The 21,110-nt window shown below is 42.4% G+C and overlaps 1 protein-coding gene across 1 annotated transcript in view; it reads right to left on the bottom strand.

Moving 5' to 3' along the window:
• TRHDE (thyrotropin releasing hormone degrading enzyme) overlaps window positions 1–19,208 on the bottom strand; it is a 305,481-nt gene extending 286,273 nt beyond the window's left edge. Inside the window, exons 1-2 of the mRNA XM_065423079.1 lie at window positions 18,424–19,208; window positions 11,072–11,345 (exon numbers count right to left, since the gene is read on the bottom strand). Coding sequence (XP_065279151.1) covers window positions 11,072–11,345; window positions 18,424–19,208 — 1,059 coding nt within the window. The remainder of the gene's footprint in view (window positions 1–11,071; window positions 11,346–18,423) is intronic.
• Between the last annotated feature and the right edge of the window lie 1,902 nt (window positions 19,209–21,110).

Raw genomic sequence — 21,110 nt, 5'->3', positions numbered from 1 at the left:
TCTTTGACATTATTCCATTTTCTACCTCCAGAACTGCATGTCTACCACATTTCAAATGGGAATGCATGGGGGAAAAAACACATAGGTTGGTCAAAAAGGGTAAACCTAGTTTTGGGCATTGCTCATTCCGTTTCCATAGTCTGAAAACCATTTAGCAAAACTGCATTTCAGGAGGGTACGTTATTTTATACATTCAATGGGAAATGTTGCCCTTTACACCTTCTGTGAGGTAGAGCTGGTTAGAAATTATATACATTTAGTAGTATACATATTCTATATATGCTACTGTAAATGAACCAATGCACTTTAGTTTGCATTAATATTACTAATTTGGGTATCTGGTTTAGATACTGTATAATTGTATATCAATTACTTGGGTTCAACAAAAAAAAATTCTGACAACTTTCTCACAGGTATAAAATTGGCTCCCATTTGTTCTTGGTATTTAAAGGGAAACTATCAATTCACTCCAGAGCACTATAAAATTTAAAGTGTGTAGAAACACTCCTCAGTACAAATGTAGTAAGACATGATCTGCTGCTGTTCAACCACGTGCTGTGATCCAGTTAGCTCTACATAGTTGAGTAGGTATATGAATAAACAGATGGGAGACCTCCAAGGAGCATATAGATGGTGCTGAAAGTGGGGCTAATAATTCAACAGGTGGAACTCTGTCCTTTGAGCTAATGCCCATCATGTATTAATTCAGTTGCTTCCGTCTTTGGAATAAGAACTCAAACTGAGGTTTCAGCCAGTTATGGCCATTAAAACTACCCAGCACTTTTTGTAAAAGAAGAGGATTACAGAGGTGTCCCAGCCAAATGTCAATGTAGGTAATTACATTCTGCCTTCTAGATCCCCTGAGCAGTTTCAAATGAATATGGTATTATTCTTAACATCCTGTCCTAAACTGCTAAACAGCCCTGCTGAATGCTGTGAAAGAACTGCTGTGTTAAATCCTTGTGGCAGGTTTCAGTGGTATTTGGAGTGATCAGTATATATCTATTACCCTACCTGCTCATTTATTAAAAATATGGGATTTACTACTTTCTGTGGCATGAGGCTAGGATTTATGAATGTGCCACTATAGCTCTGTAAAGTTAAAGGTTACACAGATCCTCCTCATCTAAACTAATCTCTACATGATTTGATGAAGTCTCCAACCCAGGAACTAAATAATATCTGACATTAGTTACAATATATAACTTGTTGACAAATATTTTTCAGGATAATCCATGGTGGGATAACTCTTTTTTGTTACACCTTAAGCCCCTTGTCTTTTAGTAGAAACATAATCTGCTTCAGATAATGCTGCTCCAAGTAAGAACCCAACAGGCTCAATTCTCAGTTCTGGCTGCTTTCTCAACAACACAAAGGAGCCAGAAAGCTACCCTAAAAGGAGCAGCTCAGGATTTCCCCTGACACAGGGGAATCCTTTCCTTGGGTGGAACAAAGCCAGCGTAGCCAGTTCTATGCCACCTGTCCCCACCTTGTGTGTAGGGGGTATGCCATGGATGGGAGGGGATGGGCAGAGTGCATGGCACTCTGTCAGATCATCAGCTGCTTCAGTTGTTGTTACACCAGAGACTGAAAAGACCTCAGAGCCACCTTTCCCCTCATTCTCTCCCCACAGCTGCATAGTGTTTACACTGAATAAAAAAAACATACTTAAGTGTAGCCTCAGATATAGGGTTAGGTTATTGAATGAACACTGGCTGGGAGAATCTGCAAACCATTCCACCAGCTGTCCCTGCACTTTGTAAATGTATAGCTGTGATAGGAAAGAAATCATTAAAAGTTGTGCCAGCCTGACTGCACATAAAGATCTGCAAACAGGTAGCTACATTGTGATGCCCTCCCAGGTGGATGAATTTTACTCTCAGAGTTTACAAAAGCTATACTGTTGCATCCGTAACAATAAAATAAAATACATAATAAAAATGGAGACGCTCCTCAGCTGGTGTAAACAGGCATGTCTCCACTGAATGCAGAATATTTCCGAGCACAGCTTCAGAGGAAAATGTACATATTCATCCTACTTGTACTCAAAAATAACTAGACAGCTTTAAAAAAAAATCATGTTGGACAGAAGTCAAGCCTAGAATTTAGACTGAACAGTGATTGTTACAGAAGCTCGAGTGACTCAAAAGGAGTTAGAATGTAAACAATTATGCATCCCTAACTCCAGGGACCATTGACGCCATGCTACAAAAAACAAATACACTCAATTCCTGTATGAAAAGTATGATTTAAAACGTACTGAAACCTTGGAGGAGAGACTGCTTTATAAATAAATAAAAGCACGCATCACTCTCCTGCCTCACAAATATTGTATCTGTCACTCAAATAGATGTCAGCTAAGACACCTGCCTAAGCAATTCCATTTTCACTCTATAGAATAAAGTTGCTGTAGGTGCACACGATAACATTGGTTTGACAGACAGATGTTCATGCTGGTGCAGGAATGTGCTCGCCTTCATGTTGTCCTGGGCTGAGATCTTTCCTAAAGATTACGTTTTGCTTCACTTTTGCTTTTATAGAAAGAGTTTGGCTCACACAGAAACCTTTAGACTCATGTATCTAGCTAAAAGCCTGATCCATTTCTGACTGATGTCAATAGCAAAACTCAGGTTGCTACAGTGGGAGCAGGATCGAGACCTTAGATAATGAGTGAGTGATGTCAAATAATCTGGTACTTCAGTAGAATATAAAAGAACTAAGGAAGCATAAAGGGACACTGTATAGAAAAGGCATAGTATGATACACCCACAGCCAGAATGCTTGCATTTTACTGAGCACTATATTGTCACAGCTGGGCCTGAGCAAATAATAGATTTTTTTCAGTTTGCTGTCAGTCCTGAAAAAAAAAAAAAAAAAAAAACAAGAAAAAAAAATTTCCAGTCTGAACCAAAAACCAATTTTTTCCAAATTTTCAGCAAACTGGAAAGTAGAAAAAAATTCTTTTGGGTTCAACAAACATTGTATTGGACCTGAAATGAAACATTTCATTTTGATTTTGAGCTTTTTTAATGTCTTAATTTTTTTTAATAAAAGGAAATTTCTAAACAAAAAGTCATTTCAAATAAAAATTTTGAAAAAGTTTTCAACATTTTGGAAATGTTAAAACAAAGCATTTCATTATTTTCTGAATTTTTTTCTGAACAAAACAATTCAATGAAATTGACGTGAATTCATGAATTATTTCAGTGTGACTGAATCTGCATTTTTCACCAAATACTGGTTCAGTTGAAAAATTTTGCCCAGCTGCAGTCACAGCCTTTACTCAGCTTCACAGTGGAACAACAGAGAATAAGGCCCCCACTTGCTCCCCTGCTCAGATTGTGACTCCAGAGGTGGAGAAAACAGGGACTCTCTTCTACACTTCGTGAGTAAATGGACAGGGAGAAGGTGGGAAATGGAAGGTGCCCTGGCTCCGCCCCCACTGCTCACCAGCCACAGTAGATGGCCAGGTACCCAGAGGGGAGTAAACTGGCCCATTAAGTAAGGTGAAATAATTTACTCCACTCTCCACAGAGGAAGGGGGAAATAGGGAAGGAATTGTGGATAAGTTTCAATCTATTCTCTGGTCTGCTCCTGGTGGTGGTGTGCCACATGCCACCCCTTATTAAGGGCCAGTTTTAAAGATACAGCCTACCCTGAAGTGTGAAGCTGATCTGTGTTTGTCACATACTTTTCTTGCTACTATTTGCTTGGCTACAGGATTTAATTCAACATATCTTATGTATCCCATAGAGCAGCTGGTCTTGGCTGCCAAAAAATAAAAGTGGAATTTCACAGTTTCCTTTTCGTAAGTCTTTCTATTCAATAACATTCATTTCAGAAAGCTGCAGAGAATTTATGTTAATAAACTAAATTTCACATTTAAATACTGCATGTGCCACAAATGCTGACCCGAGAGATTTTTTAAAAGAGTAAGCACTATACATGTACAGTATTTTCCTGGTGCATTCAACTTGCAAATTCAACCAGAAATCAATAACAACAGATTACAAGTTTGCAATTTATGTTTTTTAAAGGGTGCCCTTGCATATTCAGTTTAACATGGGTGCTGATCAGAGGTTTCTGTTTGTTCATGGCTTGGGAATTTTTTTAGCCCATTTCTTATTTAAAAATTAATATACTAACAGTCTTTTTTCAATATACCTGCATGAAATAAAACAGTGGACAAAGTTGGATGTGGTAAAATTTCTAGGATTACAATTCCTTGTGTTAAGGTCTTAGGGCTCTATCCCATTTAAGTTAACAGAACTACTTACGGAAGTAAGTACTACACCTGGCAAAAAGTGTATGCAGCATCAAGCCCTTTTTATTGTTGTTTTATAATCACTCAGTATTAATCAGTAGAAAGACACAAGGACCTGTGTGTTTATATTTTTAGTTCAATATTACTTTAGAAGTGCCATGCTTATAAAAGTTTATTAACCATAGTCCTTATAAAATTTTTGGTTTCTAATGAAAGTCTTTTGGGAAAAAAACATTTTTTGAAGACCAATGAATAAACAAATATACTACCACAGGTCTATTAGTGCCCTAGTACATGGGAAGATTAGGATTTAAAATCTACAAGGCTACCAACTTTCAGAAATCAATCTGGTACCTTACAGAGATACCTGGCTTATATGTCGGGCCCTACCAAATTCATGGTCCATTTAGATCAATTTCACGGTCATGGGATTTTTTAAATTGTAAATTTCATGATTTCAGCTATTTAAAATTACATGGTGTTGTAATTGTAGGGGTCATGACCCAAAAAGGGTCACAAAGTTATTGTAGGGGGGTTGTGGTACTGCTACCCTTACTTCTGTGCTGCTGCTGATGGCGGACTGCCTTCAGAGCTGGGCAGCTGGAGAGCAGCGGCTGCTGGCTGGGAGCCCAGCTCTGAAGGCAGAGCCACTGCCAGCAGCAGCACAGAAGTAAGGATGGCATGATATGGTATTGCCACCCTTACTTCTGTGCTGCTGCTTGCAGAGCTGGGCCCTCAGTCAGCAGCCACCACTCTCCAGCCACCCAGCTCTGAAAGCAGTGCAGAAGTAAGGGTGGCAATACCGCGACCCGCTTAAAATAACCTTGTGACCCCCCTGCAATTCCCTTTTGCATCAGGAGCCCTAATTTGAGAAACGTTGGTCTCCTCTGTGAAATCTGTATAGTATAGGGTAAAAGTACACAAAAGACCAGATTTTACAAGGGGGAGACCAGATTTCACTGTACGTGACAGGTTTTTCATGGCAGTGAATTTGGTAGGTCCCTACTTATATGTTTATCTGATACACATGTGGCCTCCCACTGGTTAGTGATGAGCTAACAAAAGTTTATCTTTTGTTTAAATATGGGCCTAAGAGGTAAAGTTCAGGTCAGGAACTGAACAAAATTAAAGGAAGGGGTAAATCTGGGGGTTTGGTTCAGGCCAAGCTCTGTTGTTGACAGCCCATTGGATTTCTCTGCTGTAACTGATTTTCTCACCCATGAAATATCATTTGCTCTATTATTTATTTATCATTATGAAAGCAATAGTATCTGATGGAGAGGGCATTTTCTGGGCGTTAATAACTGCCAGCTGGAGATGAGGGCCTAAGGCAAAGCCTCAGGCCTTTAACCATGGCAAGTCATTAATTGATAGGAAATGCCTGACCCTGAGGTCATTATTGCTATTATATAAAAATATTAACATTTTTAAAATCTAAAGGAATTCCTGTTATATGCATTGGAAAGTTAAATTGAATTTTAAACATTGAATTTTACGAGGCCATAGCTATGGGGTTCTGTTTAGAGTACTGTTTTTTTCCTAACTGCTAATGACTAACACAGTAACCCGTGGGAAAGCAGGACATATGCTGGATATCTTATTAAGGTGGCATTATTTGTTGTTTATGAATAATACAGTATTATTGAAATAATGTCTGTGACTAACCAATAGTTTATTTTATAGCTAGTGGCAGTAATACAGTGTGGTAGCACAACCCAAGAGCAGGGCAGCATTTTTTTCAGCATGCCTCATCTCAAATTTTCTTACCTAGATAGCAGTTTTCTGTCAGGTAAAATTGCTCTTTGCTGATGCTCCATAGCTGGCATCACTAAGAGGACAGTGAAATACTTTACACTGAAGCCAAATAGCAATCCAGCAGAGTTTACTTCAGAGTGCAGAACTGCAACTTCTCTGCCCAAAACCATGCTAATGCCCATAGACAACTGGTGCCTCCCCATGCAGGGAGGGGCACTTTACCCTGCATGCCCCCACGATGTGTCACCTCTACTCACACCTCATCTTGTCCCCTCAGCCAACCTGTTGGTCAGGATCCACAACAGAATAGTTGTGGAAAGGGAGTGGGGGCAACAACAAAAAAAAGCCATACTCCTTTCTCCTGGCTGAACTCACTCCCAAAGCTATTCTTCCCTCTACCCTCACTGACTAGTCAGATCCCCACCTGCTTCCTACTGCTCTTCTCTCTCCCTATCTGCCCCAGTGCTGCTCCTATTTATCTAGTGCCTCCTCCCCTATTCCAGTTGCATTCTTTCCTCACTCTGCTCCTCTCCATACCCAGTCCCCCTGTGAGCAGCAGTCACTCAAGCACTTGTAAGCCACTAGGCTGTACTCCACCCAGGGGCAACCGAAACTCCTTAAAAACGGAAGGCCCACCAGCCCCCAAACAATAGCCCCACCCCCTTGCACTGCCCCTTCCTCCTGAGGACCAACCCCTGTGCTGCCCTTTCTCCCCAAGGCCCCACCCCTGCTTCCCTCTGAGGCTCTGCTCCCAGGCCATTTCTTCCTCCAAGGCTCCGCCTTCTGCTCGCTCCTCTCCACCCCTCTCCTCTTGTCGCTCACCCTTATAGCCAGTAAATGATCTGGTGGTCACTTTTAAAAGTGATGAGACCCTAGCCCCCTGGCCTGCCCTGTTCCAGCGCCCCTGACTCCACCCATCCTCCATGAGCAAACAGGGTGAAAGAAAAACTTCCCAATACCTTCCCTTCCCGGCTGTAAAGGAACCCATATCCCCAGCTAATACCTCCCGGTCTGTAAACAATTACTTGGAGTGAAGGGCAGGAAGCTGGCAGAGAGAAGTGAGAAAGGAAGTCAGTGGAGTGTGGCTGGGGAGTGGCATGCAGGAGGGAGTGTGTTTCTATGTCTATCTGACTGAGGAGGAAGAACAAAGAGAAAGAGAGGGCTGGGGAGAAGAAGGCACAGGAGAGAGTGAAGAGGAATGGGAAGGTGGCCAGAAGAAAGAAAGAAATATGACAGGGATGAGAGAAGAAAAAGAAAGTGCAAGGAACTGAGGGGATGGGGGCAAGACAACAACGAAGAAGGGAGGGACTTATGGGAATGTCAGGGATGGTGCAATATGGCCCTGAATAGACCTCAGGATTTTCCCCTTAAAAATGGTAAGTGGTGTATATTTGATATTATGAGAATTATAGAGTCAGAGAGTTTAAGGCCAGAAGGGACCACTAGATCATTTAACCCTGTGTATCACAAGCCACCAACACCATCCAAAACCCACACATTAAACCAAAGTATTACAGCCCTCAAGAGATTAAATTATTGTGTGTTACAGGCAGAGAATAGGAGGGACTGAGGTGCACCAGTGTCCAAGGCCCCTGCAGTGGCAGGGAACTCATTAAGTGAGATGATCCTGGCAAGTGACCCAAATCCCATGCTGCAGAGGAAGGCAAAAACGGTCACGGCAAATCTGAATTGAGGAAAAATTCCTTCCCAACTCCACATATGGCCATCAGTTAGACCCTGAGCATGTGAGCAAGATCCATCCAGCCAAACACCTGAGAAAAAGAATGGTCAGTGCCACCTTAGAACATTAGTCATTTCCGATCCCTTCCTGACCAGCTAAAACCCTGAAGCATGAGATTTTTAGGAACATTAGACAAAAACCAGAAGGGACCCTCAGGGCTGCTCAGCCCTTTCCTCACCTTCACAAGCAATCCCATCACATATTCCTACTCATAAATTTGTCCAGCAACTCTCTTAATTGAAGTTGTTTGCTCCCACAATGCCAATTGGGAGGCTGTTCCAGAACCTCACGGCTCTGATGGCTAGAAAATTTATTCTAATTTCCAGCCAGAAGTGTGCAATTATCTAACAAAATTCAGACAGTGACAAGGTATGTGGAGAATGTAATGTTTAAAGGTTGTTCTAGTGGATCTTTCTGGATTATACACTTAAGCAGAAGAAGAGAAAGGGCTTCACTGTGGTTTAAAAGAAACTCCACAATTTCTGTATTTTTCCTTGCAAGGCTCACAGCATGCAATCACTACATCATACAGACTTATAACACCCAAAGAGATGACTTTGTTTCTGAAGAATGTGCTCTGGAATGGACTCTGGTCAGGCCTCACGTGGACTGAACTTTTATGTTAATTGCTCACATGGACTGAACTGTGCTCCTGAAAGCCTGGCTTCCCTTGATTCCTTGTTTTCAAATGCATATTAGTCTTTGTAATGTACAACGATGACTAAATGTGTGAGTGTGTGCATGTAATAAGTGACATTTCATAATTAGTAACAATTTTCATTTTATTGTTTAGGAATGGGCTACTTTAGCTACTCAAAGTTAATTTCTATTTAAGATTAAATTAAAACCTGTGATGGAATCCATTATCAGGCCATGTGCATTGACCTGGCTTGAAAGGCATTTGGATATTGGAATGTCATTCTTACAGAGGGAGGTTCAACTACAAATGCTTAATCCCTTTTTTAGTATGAAGCCAGCTGTTAATGTAACTTTTATTCCATAGGGAGTTTTAATTGCCTTTATCCTAATCAGAAAGTGTTCAGTACAGCAAGACTGATCCATAAGAACAGAAGAGGCATCTTATTTATTTGAATGCTGTCAAGTCACAAAAGACAATATTTTTTCAGATGTTTTGTGAATTGAAATCGAGTTCAATAAAGTGTCGACTGACAGTACTTGAGGAGTGAAGTTCTTTATTTATGCACAGAAAAACCACCACATAAGTTGCACCAATTGAAGCAAGATTCCTTAAATTGGGAAAGTGCTTCAACACTAGCACTAGGTGAATTTCCTTGACTATCCATTCATGTCTGTAAGTGAATTTGCCTTGGTCACGCTTTTGTGCACAGTTTCTATTAACATTTCAGTGACTCTATTTTACTGGCAAAATTGTTGTGAAGAAAAACTTTCAAATTTGCATGTGCCAGTGTTTGGGAAAAACAAATGTTAAATGCACCCTGGATGTGCCTGTGCACTCTTTAAATTGAGGGTATAGAAACAATAACACAGCTTATTTTAGCAATCACATCGAAATAATATAACTCAAATCTGAAATATTTGCAATCATTCCACACCATAAAAATGCAGAAAGATTCGTTCAATAAGTATGAATAAAAATAAACTGAAGGTGCTCAAGCTCTCATATATTACTTGAGCTGAAAAAGAATCTAAATTTATTTAATGAATTATTCAGTGTAAATCAGTCCCTCAGGTCTGCTCACTTCTCAAGCACTAAGATACCACAGAGATGGGTGCAGTATAAATGACGAGCACAAGAGAAAAAACATTGAACAGGTGGAACCATCCTCCGGGCTGAGAGAGTATCTTAGCATACCTGGCTGTTCAGTCCTGTCCTCTCTGCTGAGACCGCCAACAAGGGTGCTGTAGCGAGGAGGCATGGCCTCCCTCAGACACAGACATGGAGGGAATGCCACAAGCCACCTGATGGGTGGAGCCAGGAAGGCCACGCACCACACACCGGAAGCAGAGGGACAGAACAGGAAGGGTAAGTATAAAAGGCTGGCCGAGCAGCTCATTGAGGAGGGAGCTGCCGAAGGAGACAGATGCTTCTTCCCTGCTGCTGGAGTGGGACGCCAAGGAGAAGCGTTGCTGCCCCAGAGACCAGCCTGAGCGTCCAGAGAGCCCTGTCACTCCAGAACCTGAGGAACTGCTGCTGCTACCCTTGGCAGTGTATTCCGGGGAGACTGAGGATGACCCCTGGACACAGGTACACCCAAGGGGAAGAATAGGAAGCAGCCCAGGGAAACCAAGCAACAGTCTGGTCGAGAGCTGGCCTGATACAGGCTCAGCGTGTTGTGGGCGGATCCCCACTAACCCAGTGGTGGATCACTCTGCCACTGTTAGGGCCTTGGGCTGGGACGCGGTGGAGTTGGGCGGGCCCATGTCCCCCCTGCCACCCCATCCTCAGGGTGGCAGTACTCCCCTTCCTCAGGCCTCCCGACCTGAGCCCCATAGACTGTGAGTTGCGCTCACCACTACCTGGGCCCCAATCTAGCCCTCTGCTTTTAAACGCTGAATCTATTTTTGTTATGCAGATTAGTTTGGCAAGAGTGAGCAATTTTTCTGCAAATCCAACAGAAAATCTAAATTGACAGTATTTTGAAATCTATTTAGCTGACAGAATTTCTCATGTATATTTTGGCTTGTGATACAATTCTGCCGTACTTGATATTTGTAAACAAAAACAAAACTGACATAAAGGATTTTTTTTTAAAGGCAGCAGCTCAAGCAACCGTGTCATAATCAGAAATCACAACTCTCGGAACTGTTTCCTTCAACCTGAAACTCCAAGTGAGGAGTGCAGGAAAAGTCACGCTTTTAAGCAAGAGATCTAAGCAGGAAAGTGCATTTCCACAACTTTGTGCCCGCAAACAGCATACCAAACTATGCATCAGTATTGAAGGATGGTCATTGGAACTACATCGGTATTATTGCACGCTCTCTATATATTGCTCGATGATTGTTAAATTGAAAAGGCCAGAGAAAAGTTCAAAAAGAAAACTTCAGAAAAAAAATTAAGCCTAAATACAGTAATGTACTTACAGGCTTAAAGTCTTCTCAGGAAACTTGTCCTGGTGAGGTAGCATATTCTGAAATGTATCAGACATGCCAAAACATCAGGAAAAGCTAAAAACAGAGCAAAGGCTCATTATTCTGAAATAAACAAGAAACTTTATAAGTGTTAAACAAGCAAGTACTCTAAGCAATGCTGGTATCATGTTTTCTTACAAAAAGCAAGAATTTTCTAAGAACAATGCAGAACCCAAAGGTGTAGCATTAAATATACTTACTACAACCCCATTCTTAGTGGTAGTCTCCCGGTATGTGAAGTTGCACACTGCCCAGGCCAGGTAATACGTGGACATGAGAGGGGTCTGCGAAAAGTGATCCGTAACCCATCCGTCTTCTTCAAAAACAGAAGTTTCCACTGGCATATTGGACAAAGATAAATAGGTTGCTTGATGCTTGATGCTGATTTTGAAAGTGGCCTTGTAGATGGGCTCATCAAAGCAAGGAAAGGCTTTTCTGGCATGAGTAGGAGAAAACTGTGTAACACCAAGGAATCTGGAACACAAACAAAAAGAAAAAAAAGACATTACTGATTGATTATGTGCAGTGCTTGAGTCATGGACATACTACATGATATTGCTAGAATATGGTAGCTTACCAAAATAAACACAACTAAACTCTTAGAAGCAGCAAAGCACAGTCCATGTACTACATACTTCTCATCCTAATTGTTCTGCTTTGATGTAGTTGTTCTTGGCATAAATTCTCTCCACATGTACTATAATGCAATCCATGTAATATAATGAGACACAAATTTGCTAGAAACAACTTTACAGACATCACACTGATATTCAATAAAATACTCTCCCTTCTAGTTTTACTTTGTGTTCTGCCTCCACAGTTTTGTTCAGCAATATATGAAAAAGGTAACCAATATTGGTGTGCAATGTAAAACAAATAAGCACAGTCTTCAGTTAAATCTAGGATTTAATGACCTTCAGGGATCTCACTGTGGTTTCAAATACTGATAAGAAAACTCTGCCTTTCTTTGGACATAATAATATATGTTCACTTAGTGGACCCCAGAGGATCATTATTTTCCACTGCTGATTATTTGTGTATTAATTGCATGTAGCTCTTTGAATCACACAACAATCTATTAGTGTTGTAACTACAGAAGTCCAATCAGACGCATTCTGTTTATGTGGGCTTTGCAAGTTTACATACCTAAGCAAGCAATTCAACCTCTACAAGTAAGGATGCTTTTCAGTCTTTTCCCAATAAATTTCATGAAAGAAAAACAATCAACTTAAGAGGCGACAAATGATCTCTTAGAAATATCTTAAAGAAAAAAAGGCATTTGAAATATGCTGTACAGAAAAAGAGACCTATACATTTTAATAATGCCACACATACAAGTGTCTTTTCTTTGAAACTGTATAGACTTAGATCCCGATCCTGCAAAGGGACACTTGTGCGGAGACCCTTACACCTACATTCAGGGAAAAATCCACCAATGTTGGTCTCTTTGAAGGAACAGAACCTACGTTTACATTTTCAGGGTATGCTTTATATTTTACATGAATGGATTATGAGTGGGATGGCAGTATGGTGTCATGGCATGTCAAATAGTAATATGAATATGAATATTGATTGGTTATGTGATTGTAAAGACAGGACATATGTGGCTGGTTTGAATGCTAACGGTTGCTTAACTAGTCATTTTCCGGATTTTTAATGAATGTGTTGATGGGAAATGCCCTTGAGAAACCTTAACTACAAGGTAACAGTTTTTTGTGGGTGGATATCTATTTGATCCAATAAAGACAGTGGAAAGCCCTTGTAATCTTTTCAACTTAAAATAGAGTACTATTCTGCAACATGATTTTCTGTAATTCTGATAGAGCAAAAATAAGATAAGTACTTTACACACTTTAATTTTTAGTATTTACTGACTGAGCTTTTTGACTTTTTGGTTTAGAGCATTTATAAGAGTAACACAGAATTAAGTTACTGGCAGTTTTATGACACTTTTCTTACCATAATAGTATTAAGCCTAATATGTGACTTTTCAAATAAACAAATATGCAGTCATGTAAAATATGATGTTTCACAATGAGATTATGACCGATTTTCATAACAGCTAATCTTGTAAAAGGTTGGCACCTCTTATGTCAGTCAGACTTTTGTTATCAGTCTTTCATCCAAAAATCGAAGTCTTATTTGGTTAAAAATTACTGAATATTTTGGAAGGAGTACACTGTATTGTGGCTTTCTCGTCTCATTATTAATGAGGGGTTAGTAAATCCAGATTTATGCATAAAGTAGCCAAATATTGGGTCAAGTGTTGCTCTCAGTTACATCAATAATAACCCAGATAAACTCTATTGACTTCAGTTGCATTACTCTGGATTTACATCACCTTAACAGAGCAGAATTTGTCCAATAAAGAAATTTACTTTGCCTCATTTAGTCCACTTGCTTAAAATGGGCCTGATTCTGAATTCTTTTAACACCTACAATACCCAAGAAATTCAACAGGAATTTTGAGTTAACATGGAAGGCAGGACTTGAGCTCGTTGTCAGTAAAGCTAGGACTAATGAACTTTCTTCTCTAATTAACAATTTTAATGAGCTCAGACCCACAGGTAAATGCATGCTCAGGGAATTCTACACTCATTCTGACAATGTCTAAATGAGGAAACACTGTTTCAACAGACTAGCATCTAAAGAATGTTAAGAGAGCATCAATGAAATCTTTAATGGAATGGAAAAATCTCTTAGTCTAATAAAAACTACTGATGAATTCTGCATCGTGTTTTTTTTAAATAGCAAGATGTGCATTACTGTATATTTCATTACATTCAATACAATATTGTAAATATGCCAAACTTTACCAATAATAATAAAACAATACATGCACTTAAAAGGTGCCCATCACCACGGTATCTGGACTCCGATGTTATACTAGAAAAAAAACAGTTGAAATTTCTCTGATTCCTGAAGATTAAACTGAGTATGTATATAAGGCAATGCATACATTTTCTCCTAAAGAACAAAGAAATGAGATAAAGATGCAGAATTTCTCTAGCGTACAGAGATCATAGAATAGCTCGGATGTTTTGCCACCTCTCTCTCCATACCTTCCTTGGGCACTGCCATTTTTATCTTATAATTCCCAGAAATATCACCATCAAAAGTTATACTTCCAAGAATGAAAGCCTCACAGCTTGTCTATTCAGCATCCCCATGACAGTAATTTGCAGGTATTTTAATTCCATCTCATCTATTAAAGAAAGACATGCGTTTCCTCAACAACTCGTCTATTTTGACATCTTGGTTGCTATAAGAAAGAGGAATCAATGTGTTTGTTTTGTCTGAAAGTGGTAAGGAATTGATTTCATTTCATTTATGCAGAAGTTAAATAATCATCTTGGTTATTATAACATTCTGCAGAAACTATGCATTAATGTTTGTTGGATACTGCCAATAAATTACAGTGCATGATTGAAATGATGATACAAAATATTTTGTATCATTTCACTTTCATTTTAGCATTTTATTAAAGGTACAATAACTTCAGTGAGAAAGTTAACATTTTCATAGTACTGCCAACATTTCTGACTGATTTACGGCTTTCATCTATGGAGTCAAAAAGTAAGTGTACTGAGTTCCTCCTCTATCTAAGGGGCGGGTGGGGGGGTGGAACAGTAAAACCATCTACGAAAGCCTTGTTGTGCTTGTGAAGTCGCACAGTTAACCAGAGCTATTCCCCTCACATACATGAGTGAAAAATTATGTCTACAGTCCTTTTACAGCAACCACTACTCCAATGATGTTGCTATACTTTTCAGTCAAATATAAGGATGTCAAAAAGTTAAAGCAAAGGTCTACTGGAACATCAAGATCCCACATAACTTAAGAGAAGCTATGTTATCATATGCTATAGTAGAAATTGGTCTAACTTTCAGACTTATGAAACAGCTATACATATTTCATTTGAAAAGCAGGTTATTAATCAAAATGCAAATTACTACTTTGCAGGAAAACATTTTGAACAAAGACACCCTATTGTTTAGAGCGTGTATTTTATATATATTAAGTCATTAAGTCTTTGTGACATTTCAAAAAGAAAAGCAGTACTTCTGTTAAACACCTAAAACTATAACAAGTTTTGGTTACAGTTTTAAAATACATATTCTATTAAACCAAAACATAAATGAGTAGGATCCTAAACTGCTATAAATAAGCATCATTTCATTGACTTCAGTGGCATCATACTACTTTACACAAGCTGAGAATCTGGCCCAATATAATTGGGTCAATGAAGTGTATTTACAGTAGAGAGTGATTCATGATCTGAATAATCATGCTATGAGAGTAGAGTACTATACATTATATAGTTTGACACACAATTATCTTACTTCTAACAAACATTCGACAGTAAATACTTGATCATACTTGGTGCAAAAGTATAATAACTGTGCTACAATTACTCTTTTGAAATATTTTATTGTATATTTAAGTTTCCTTTAATTATTTTCAACAAAGCTAAAATGTTCAGAAGTGAGATAATTATGTGAACTTTGTCTTTTTCATTTATTTATGTAATAAAGTGAATTCCTTTTCAAAATTTCATTTTGTTACAGAATCAAAGATCTGAACAAACTAGAAGAATGCTGATTACTTCAGCCACAGTCCTTAATCAGGTAAGAGGCAGCATCCTTTTCTACAACTGAGCTCTGCAAAAATGCCATTTTACTTTGGTTTGATGACAAATCACACAATTGTAACGCTAACCCTCCCTGGGATTCTAACATCAGTCCATTTAAAGTTATCAGCAACAAAAGCATGTTTTAATAAGGGGGATGTTGACATAACTGAATTGGGGGGGGTTCTTTTTCTGTCTTCCTTACTTTTTTGGCCTACTATCTCTCATGTAAACTCTTTGCTCAGCATGCAATATCAAAGAAAGTATTATGTTTAGAGAGAGAGAATCTGTAACTAGGATTTTCAATGACAGACAGCTTAAAAATAAATAAATTCTGGGAGCCCGGTAACATAACTATCAGGAAGTCAGTACCACTTTCTTTATTACTTAGATTGTAAGATCTTTGGGGTAGGGACCCTCTTTTTCTTCTCTTTTTGCAGCGCCGAGCACAACCAGGTCCTAATTGATGACCAGGCTACTATGCACTACAGCAATGAAATAAATAATAATAATAAAACATCTATTGTTATATGAAAACAGCAAATAAAGGACTGATTCCACTCTCAATAACATTGGTGGCCATATCTGTAGAGCCGTGTGCGGCTACAAAATTTGTATCTGCAGCCGAACCGCGATCCACAAACATGGTCCACAGATATAAATCAGATATTTGCTGATTTGCAGGGCTCTACATGTCTACATTACAGGGACTATACTGGTATAGCTACTGTGCCATAGCTATGCTGGCATAACACCTCAGTGTAGACACAGCCTATGCTGGCAGATGTGTTTTTTCCATTGCTGTAGGAACAACACCTCCCTGAGTGATGGTAGCTAGGCTGATGGAAGCATTCTTCTGTGGACCTAGCTGCGTACAGGAGGTTAGGTCAACATAGCTACATCGCTCAGGGGAGTAGATTTTTCACACCCCTTACAGACTTAGCCATGTAAGGCAAACTTTTAAGCAGAGACTAGAACCAAATATGCAGTAACTCAGCTGAAGTGAACAGAGTAAAGTGACAGCTGAATCAGGCCCTAAAAGATTGCTTCAAGCTTTCTGAATAAAATGCAATCACATAGGTAACAACAGTACAAACTTAAGTCCTATTGTAATGCACAAAATGCTATTTTTAAAAAAATAGGTAAGGAGGCTCTGTTATATAAACATATTTTAGTTTGGTACAGAAAGAATTTATTAAACAGACCTATTTTCTACAGGTGAGTTTTCTATTATGTTTTATTTTATGATGCAATTGAAAGATTATTCTTTCAACTTGTCCAATCCCTAGCCGCGCAAAGACACTTCTTATATGTTGGAAGTGATGCACAGTTGTTTTCATAATAAAGGAATAACTATATAAAGATGCATTTTAATCATCTATGCTATACCTACTAGAGTATTTAGCTGTAAGCATACAGACTGAATGTTTCGTTCACCTTAAAACATGATTAAACTAACATGAAAATATTCCCAGTAAGTAGTTCACTCTTGTCAAGTAAGCACTATTGAGTAAGTAGCCTGCATTTTATTAGGATAAAACTGCTTTGGAAACCTGTTTGAATGATAAAACTTAATGCTCTCCCAGAATATACTATGATAGAGTAGGCTGGCTGAATCAGTGAAACTTCCCTTGGAAGCGTCTCAGTGATACCTTGATTTAGAAAAATCTAAAAAAAAAAAAAAAAAGTCTCCCTTCTCTTGTTTTTGCGTTTTCTCTGTCATCCCTTTGCTGATTTTCCTAATTATTCCTTTCCTTAATTTTAAGATTAGAGCACCGATTATGAGTATCTTTAGCTCCCCTGGACATCACTGGGGGAGATAAGGTGAAAAAATGGTAACTCCTACTTCCTCGGGAGCTGCAAACACTGAGCATCTCTCATCACCAGACCCTAGGAGTTGCTGAACAAATTATATGTAGAGGGACCATTCCCAAAAAAGGAGGGGAAGACCAGCACAGCTGTAACACAAAAATGCCTGAGCTTGCAGTCCTTACTCAGCCACAACTGCCAGTGGCTCAATGGGAATTTAGCCTGAGTACGGTGCAGGACTGTCTCTCTGGAAATATAACCACCCTTACTTCCTAACAGAAGCATGCAAAGGTCTCTGGTATGCCAGTTATTCACTCTCACTTCTCCTTACTGGCAATCAGCAAGCTACACGGCATGGGGACCCTAGCATGAAAGTCAGGTATAGGATTAAAATGAATCCCTGCTCAGTGCTCTAGATAATGGTCACGTCAGAGCAGACCTTCTCTCTCAACTGCATCTCCTAATCAAAGCATCTAAAGGGTAGAAATGTCAGTGGCAAGATCTACAGCATGAAAAGAACTGCATACACTTGAGAACGCGACTCAGACCTGTCTCGTACAAGGTCCTAGCGCCCAGCCGAGCTCCCTCTTCGTTAAGTGGGAAGTTAGTAACGATTTTTCTGTCACGTTTTGGTTACGTCTAACCTCAGGGATCCTGCCCCGGCCACTGACGGGCTTCTCGAGGACAACGGGGGATGGGGAGCTGACTGATGCATTTCACTCCCACGGCAGTTTTTGCAGAAGTTAACTGCAATTTGGCACTACCTTGAACATTTAACGTAACACTCCCGGCGCTTTCAAAGAGGAGTTCCTGACAAACTCCTTGCCCCACTAGCGGTGCTTTATTAAGGGTGTGGTCCCTAGAGACTGTTTTTATAGTCATGTCAATTCCATGTTTAGAAATAGGAGACTAAGGCTAAAAGGGGGGGTGACACCGGTAGCTGCCCATCATGGGTCATGGGGTGTCCCCTGTGGCTGCAGACTATGAGACTGAGGATAACAGGGTACCTATCACCTGGGGCGTTCATAGTTAGGGGAGCCCTTTGCCCTCTTCCCACTATGGAAACATATGCCGGTGATGGGGTGGGTCACGTTTATGGGGGAGTAGCCCTACCTTCTCTCCCCGTGGAGCACATAGGAGCTGCGGAAGAAGCCCAGCAGCTCGTTCTCGATCAGGGCGCTGTAGATGATCTTGAGGTTGTAACTTCTCTGCGCTTCCAGGCTGCGGTTGAGGACCACCACGAAGACTTGGTTCTGCGGGTAGAGGAAGAAGCTGGAGACGCGCACGGCGCCGGAGAGCTTGTCCTCGGCTACCTGGACGGCCTCGATGTGCACGCGGTGAGCGTGGAGCACGATGTAGCGGCTGGCGTTCAGGCACTCGATCTGCACGTTCACCTCCCCGCAGAAGGTGAAGTTCTCCATGAAGGCGCTGAGCATCAGGTTGTAGTGCAGGGGTCTCAGGTGCCGGGGCAGGCGCAACTGGGTCCAGGGCGGCGGCTGCCGCCGCCGCTGCCACTCCTCCTCCTCGCCCGGCGCCTCCTCCTGGCGGCCGGGAGGCTCCCCAGCGTCGTGGTTGAGCCGGGCAGCTCCCGGGAGGCTCCCGTTGCCGCTCGTCCGGGCCGGGCTGTCTGCGGCGGCCGCCGTGCTGCACTCCTCGAAGCGCACGCTGAGCAGCACCGCGATCATGGTCACCACCAGCAGCGCCAGGATGGAGATGGCGAAGCCCAGCACCAGACGCTTGTGCACCGTGATGTGCCGCTCCGTGGTGCGGGGTCTCACCCCCACCGCGTCTGCCCACTGGCCCGAGAGCCCCCTGCTGCCGTTCCGCAGGGCGGCGTCCTCCTCGATCATCATGGGGGTGAAGGACGCGCTCTTCTCCCGCTTCTCGTCCAGGGCCATCACAGCAGCGCCTCCCCCGGCTCCTCCCGCGGGGCCGCCGCCCCGCTGTGGGGCCACGCAGGCATGGGAGGCAGCGGGGAGCCGGGACTGGGGGGAGGAACTGCCCGCCGGCGCTGCTGCTCCTCCTCCGGCTGTCACTTTCCGAAGAGCCACATCACACCTCTGGGAGCAGCCCCGGCCGGGGAAAGACTCCTCTCCGTCCCCAGGAGGGGAGGGGGAGCCCCCGCCGCGGGGCCGAGCGGGGCGGGCAGGCTCCGTATGGCTGGGCGCAGCAGAGCACAACTTGGGCTCCTCTTCGGGGCGCTGCTGGGCACTTCAGCACATGCTGCCGAGTGCGACTCTGCGCGCGGGGAGGGGAGAGGCGGGGGAGGCTCCCGCTCCCTCCCTCCGCCGCCGCTCGCGAGAAACTCCCCTCCCGCTCAGTGCCCGCAGCCGCCCCTCCGCCTCCTCCTGCCGCTACTGGGCTGGCTGCCCGGCGCCATGCGTGCGCCCCGCACCGAGCTGCCACACGGGGTGGGGGTGGGGGGAGTGCCTGCCTGCCTGCCTCGCTCGGCGCTGGCTCCCGGGCACCTGCCGGCGGCCGAGGCTCCCCTGCTGGTTCAGCTCCGCCTTGCCCTTTTCGGCAGCCGCTGGAAGCGCCTGGGGCTTTGGGACCGGACAGCGGCTCTGCCTCCCGCCCGCGTGTGGCGCGGCGGTGAGTCTCAAGTGCGGGGCTCGCTCTGCAAAGTCGCCTTTCCTGCAGGTACAGCGCTTCCCCGTTTGGGTTGCATGAAGGCGAGGCGGGGGGGGGAGATAAATGCACCCGCCTCACCCCACTGACAGCTGTTACTACGGCTGCTGTCAGAGACTGGGGGGAGAAAAGTAAGAGAGAGGGAGTGCGTGCGTGCCCTGGGGGTGGGGGAGAGCCCGGTTTAGCGGGCTTCCTCCGGGCTGGCGCACAAGCCACCCACCGCTCCAGGGGAGGTCGCTGAGCTGTCTGCAAGAAGCGCCGTGAATCGCTTCAGTGGCAGGAGCCTCTCTACCATCCCCGGCCCCACTCCCCGCCCGTGACTCAGCCTGTGTTTAACTAGTTTCAATATATATATTTGCTGCTGGAGGGAGAGGGAGGCCTCCCGACTGATAAACACCCCCTGGCACAGGCAGATCCTCTGATGATGGGATGTGGCGTGTGTCAGATTACAAATCCTCCCAGCCACAGGATTTGCTGGGATTGTATGTGCGCCAATATATTCCCCGCATAAATATGGAACACGCACCATGTATTTCATTTAGATCTACTTCATAAAGAGTTGCTGAGTGCAACTTTGAAGGGAAATAGTTGTATCATGCTAACCTAGGGGCTGAACCTAACAAACACTTAAGCAGGTGAGTAATTTTACTCAGGTAAGTATTCTTATTTAAACCAATAGGATTATGCTGCTGAGTAAAATTATTCACATGTATAAGTGCTGGATGGAACCCCTAGGGAACAAACGACTGGAGTCAGAAGGCCCTGATCCTCAAAGGTGATATTCAAGCGCCTAACTTAACATAAATACCTTAGAGGGCCTAAATCCTCAGTTCAAGGAAAGTACTTAAGCGGGTGCTTACATCCATCCTTATTTGAGACAGCACCTAAGCACTTGCTGAAATTAAAACATGTTCTTAAACCCCGTTTTTACTTCAGTTGGACTTAAGCATGTGCTTAAATGCTATCCTGAATAGGGATGCTTTCCAAACTCAGGGGCTAAAATATTTCTAGGGATGGACCCCACCTGCAAAATTCAGGTGCAGATTTTGAACACACTGACTCTGCTCCTCCCCACCCCCAAAAGTATGTGTTATTTGGATCGGGCAGGTTGGTTCAGAACTTTATCAACATAGGACCTATCTCCAAGAGTCAGCTCCAGCTCTGGATTTGTA

This window comes from Emys orbicularis, chromosome 1 (assembly GCF_028017835.1).
Source record: "Emys orbicularis isolate rEmyOrb1 chromosome 1, rEmyOrb1.hap1, whole genome shotgun sequence".
Lineage (NCBI taxonomy): Eukaryota > Metazoa > Chordata > Testudines > Emydidae > Emys > Emys orbicularis.
The sequence above is the reverse complement of the archived record's forward strand: the minus strand, read 5'-3'. Positions and strand labels throughout refer to the sequence as shown.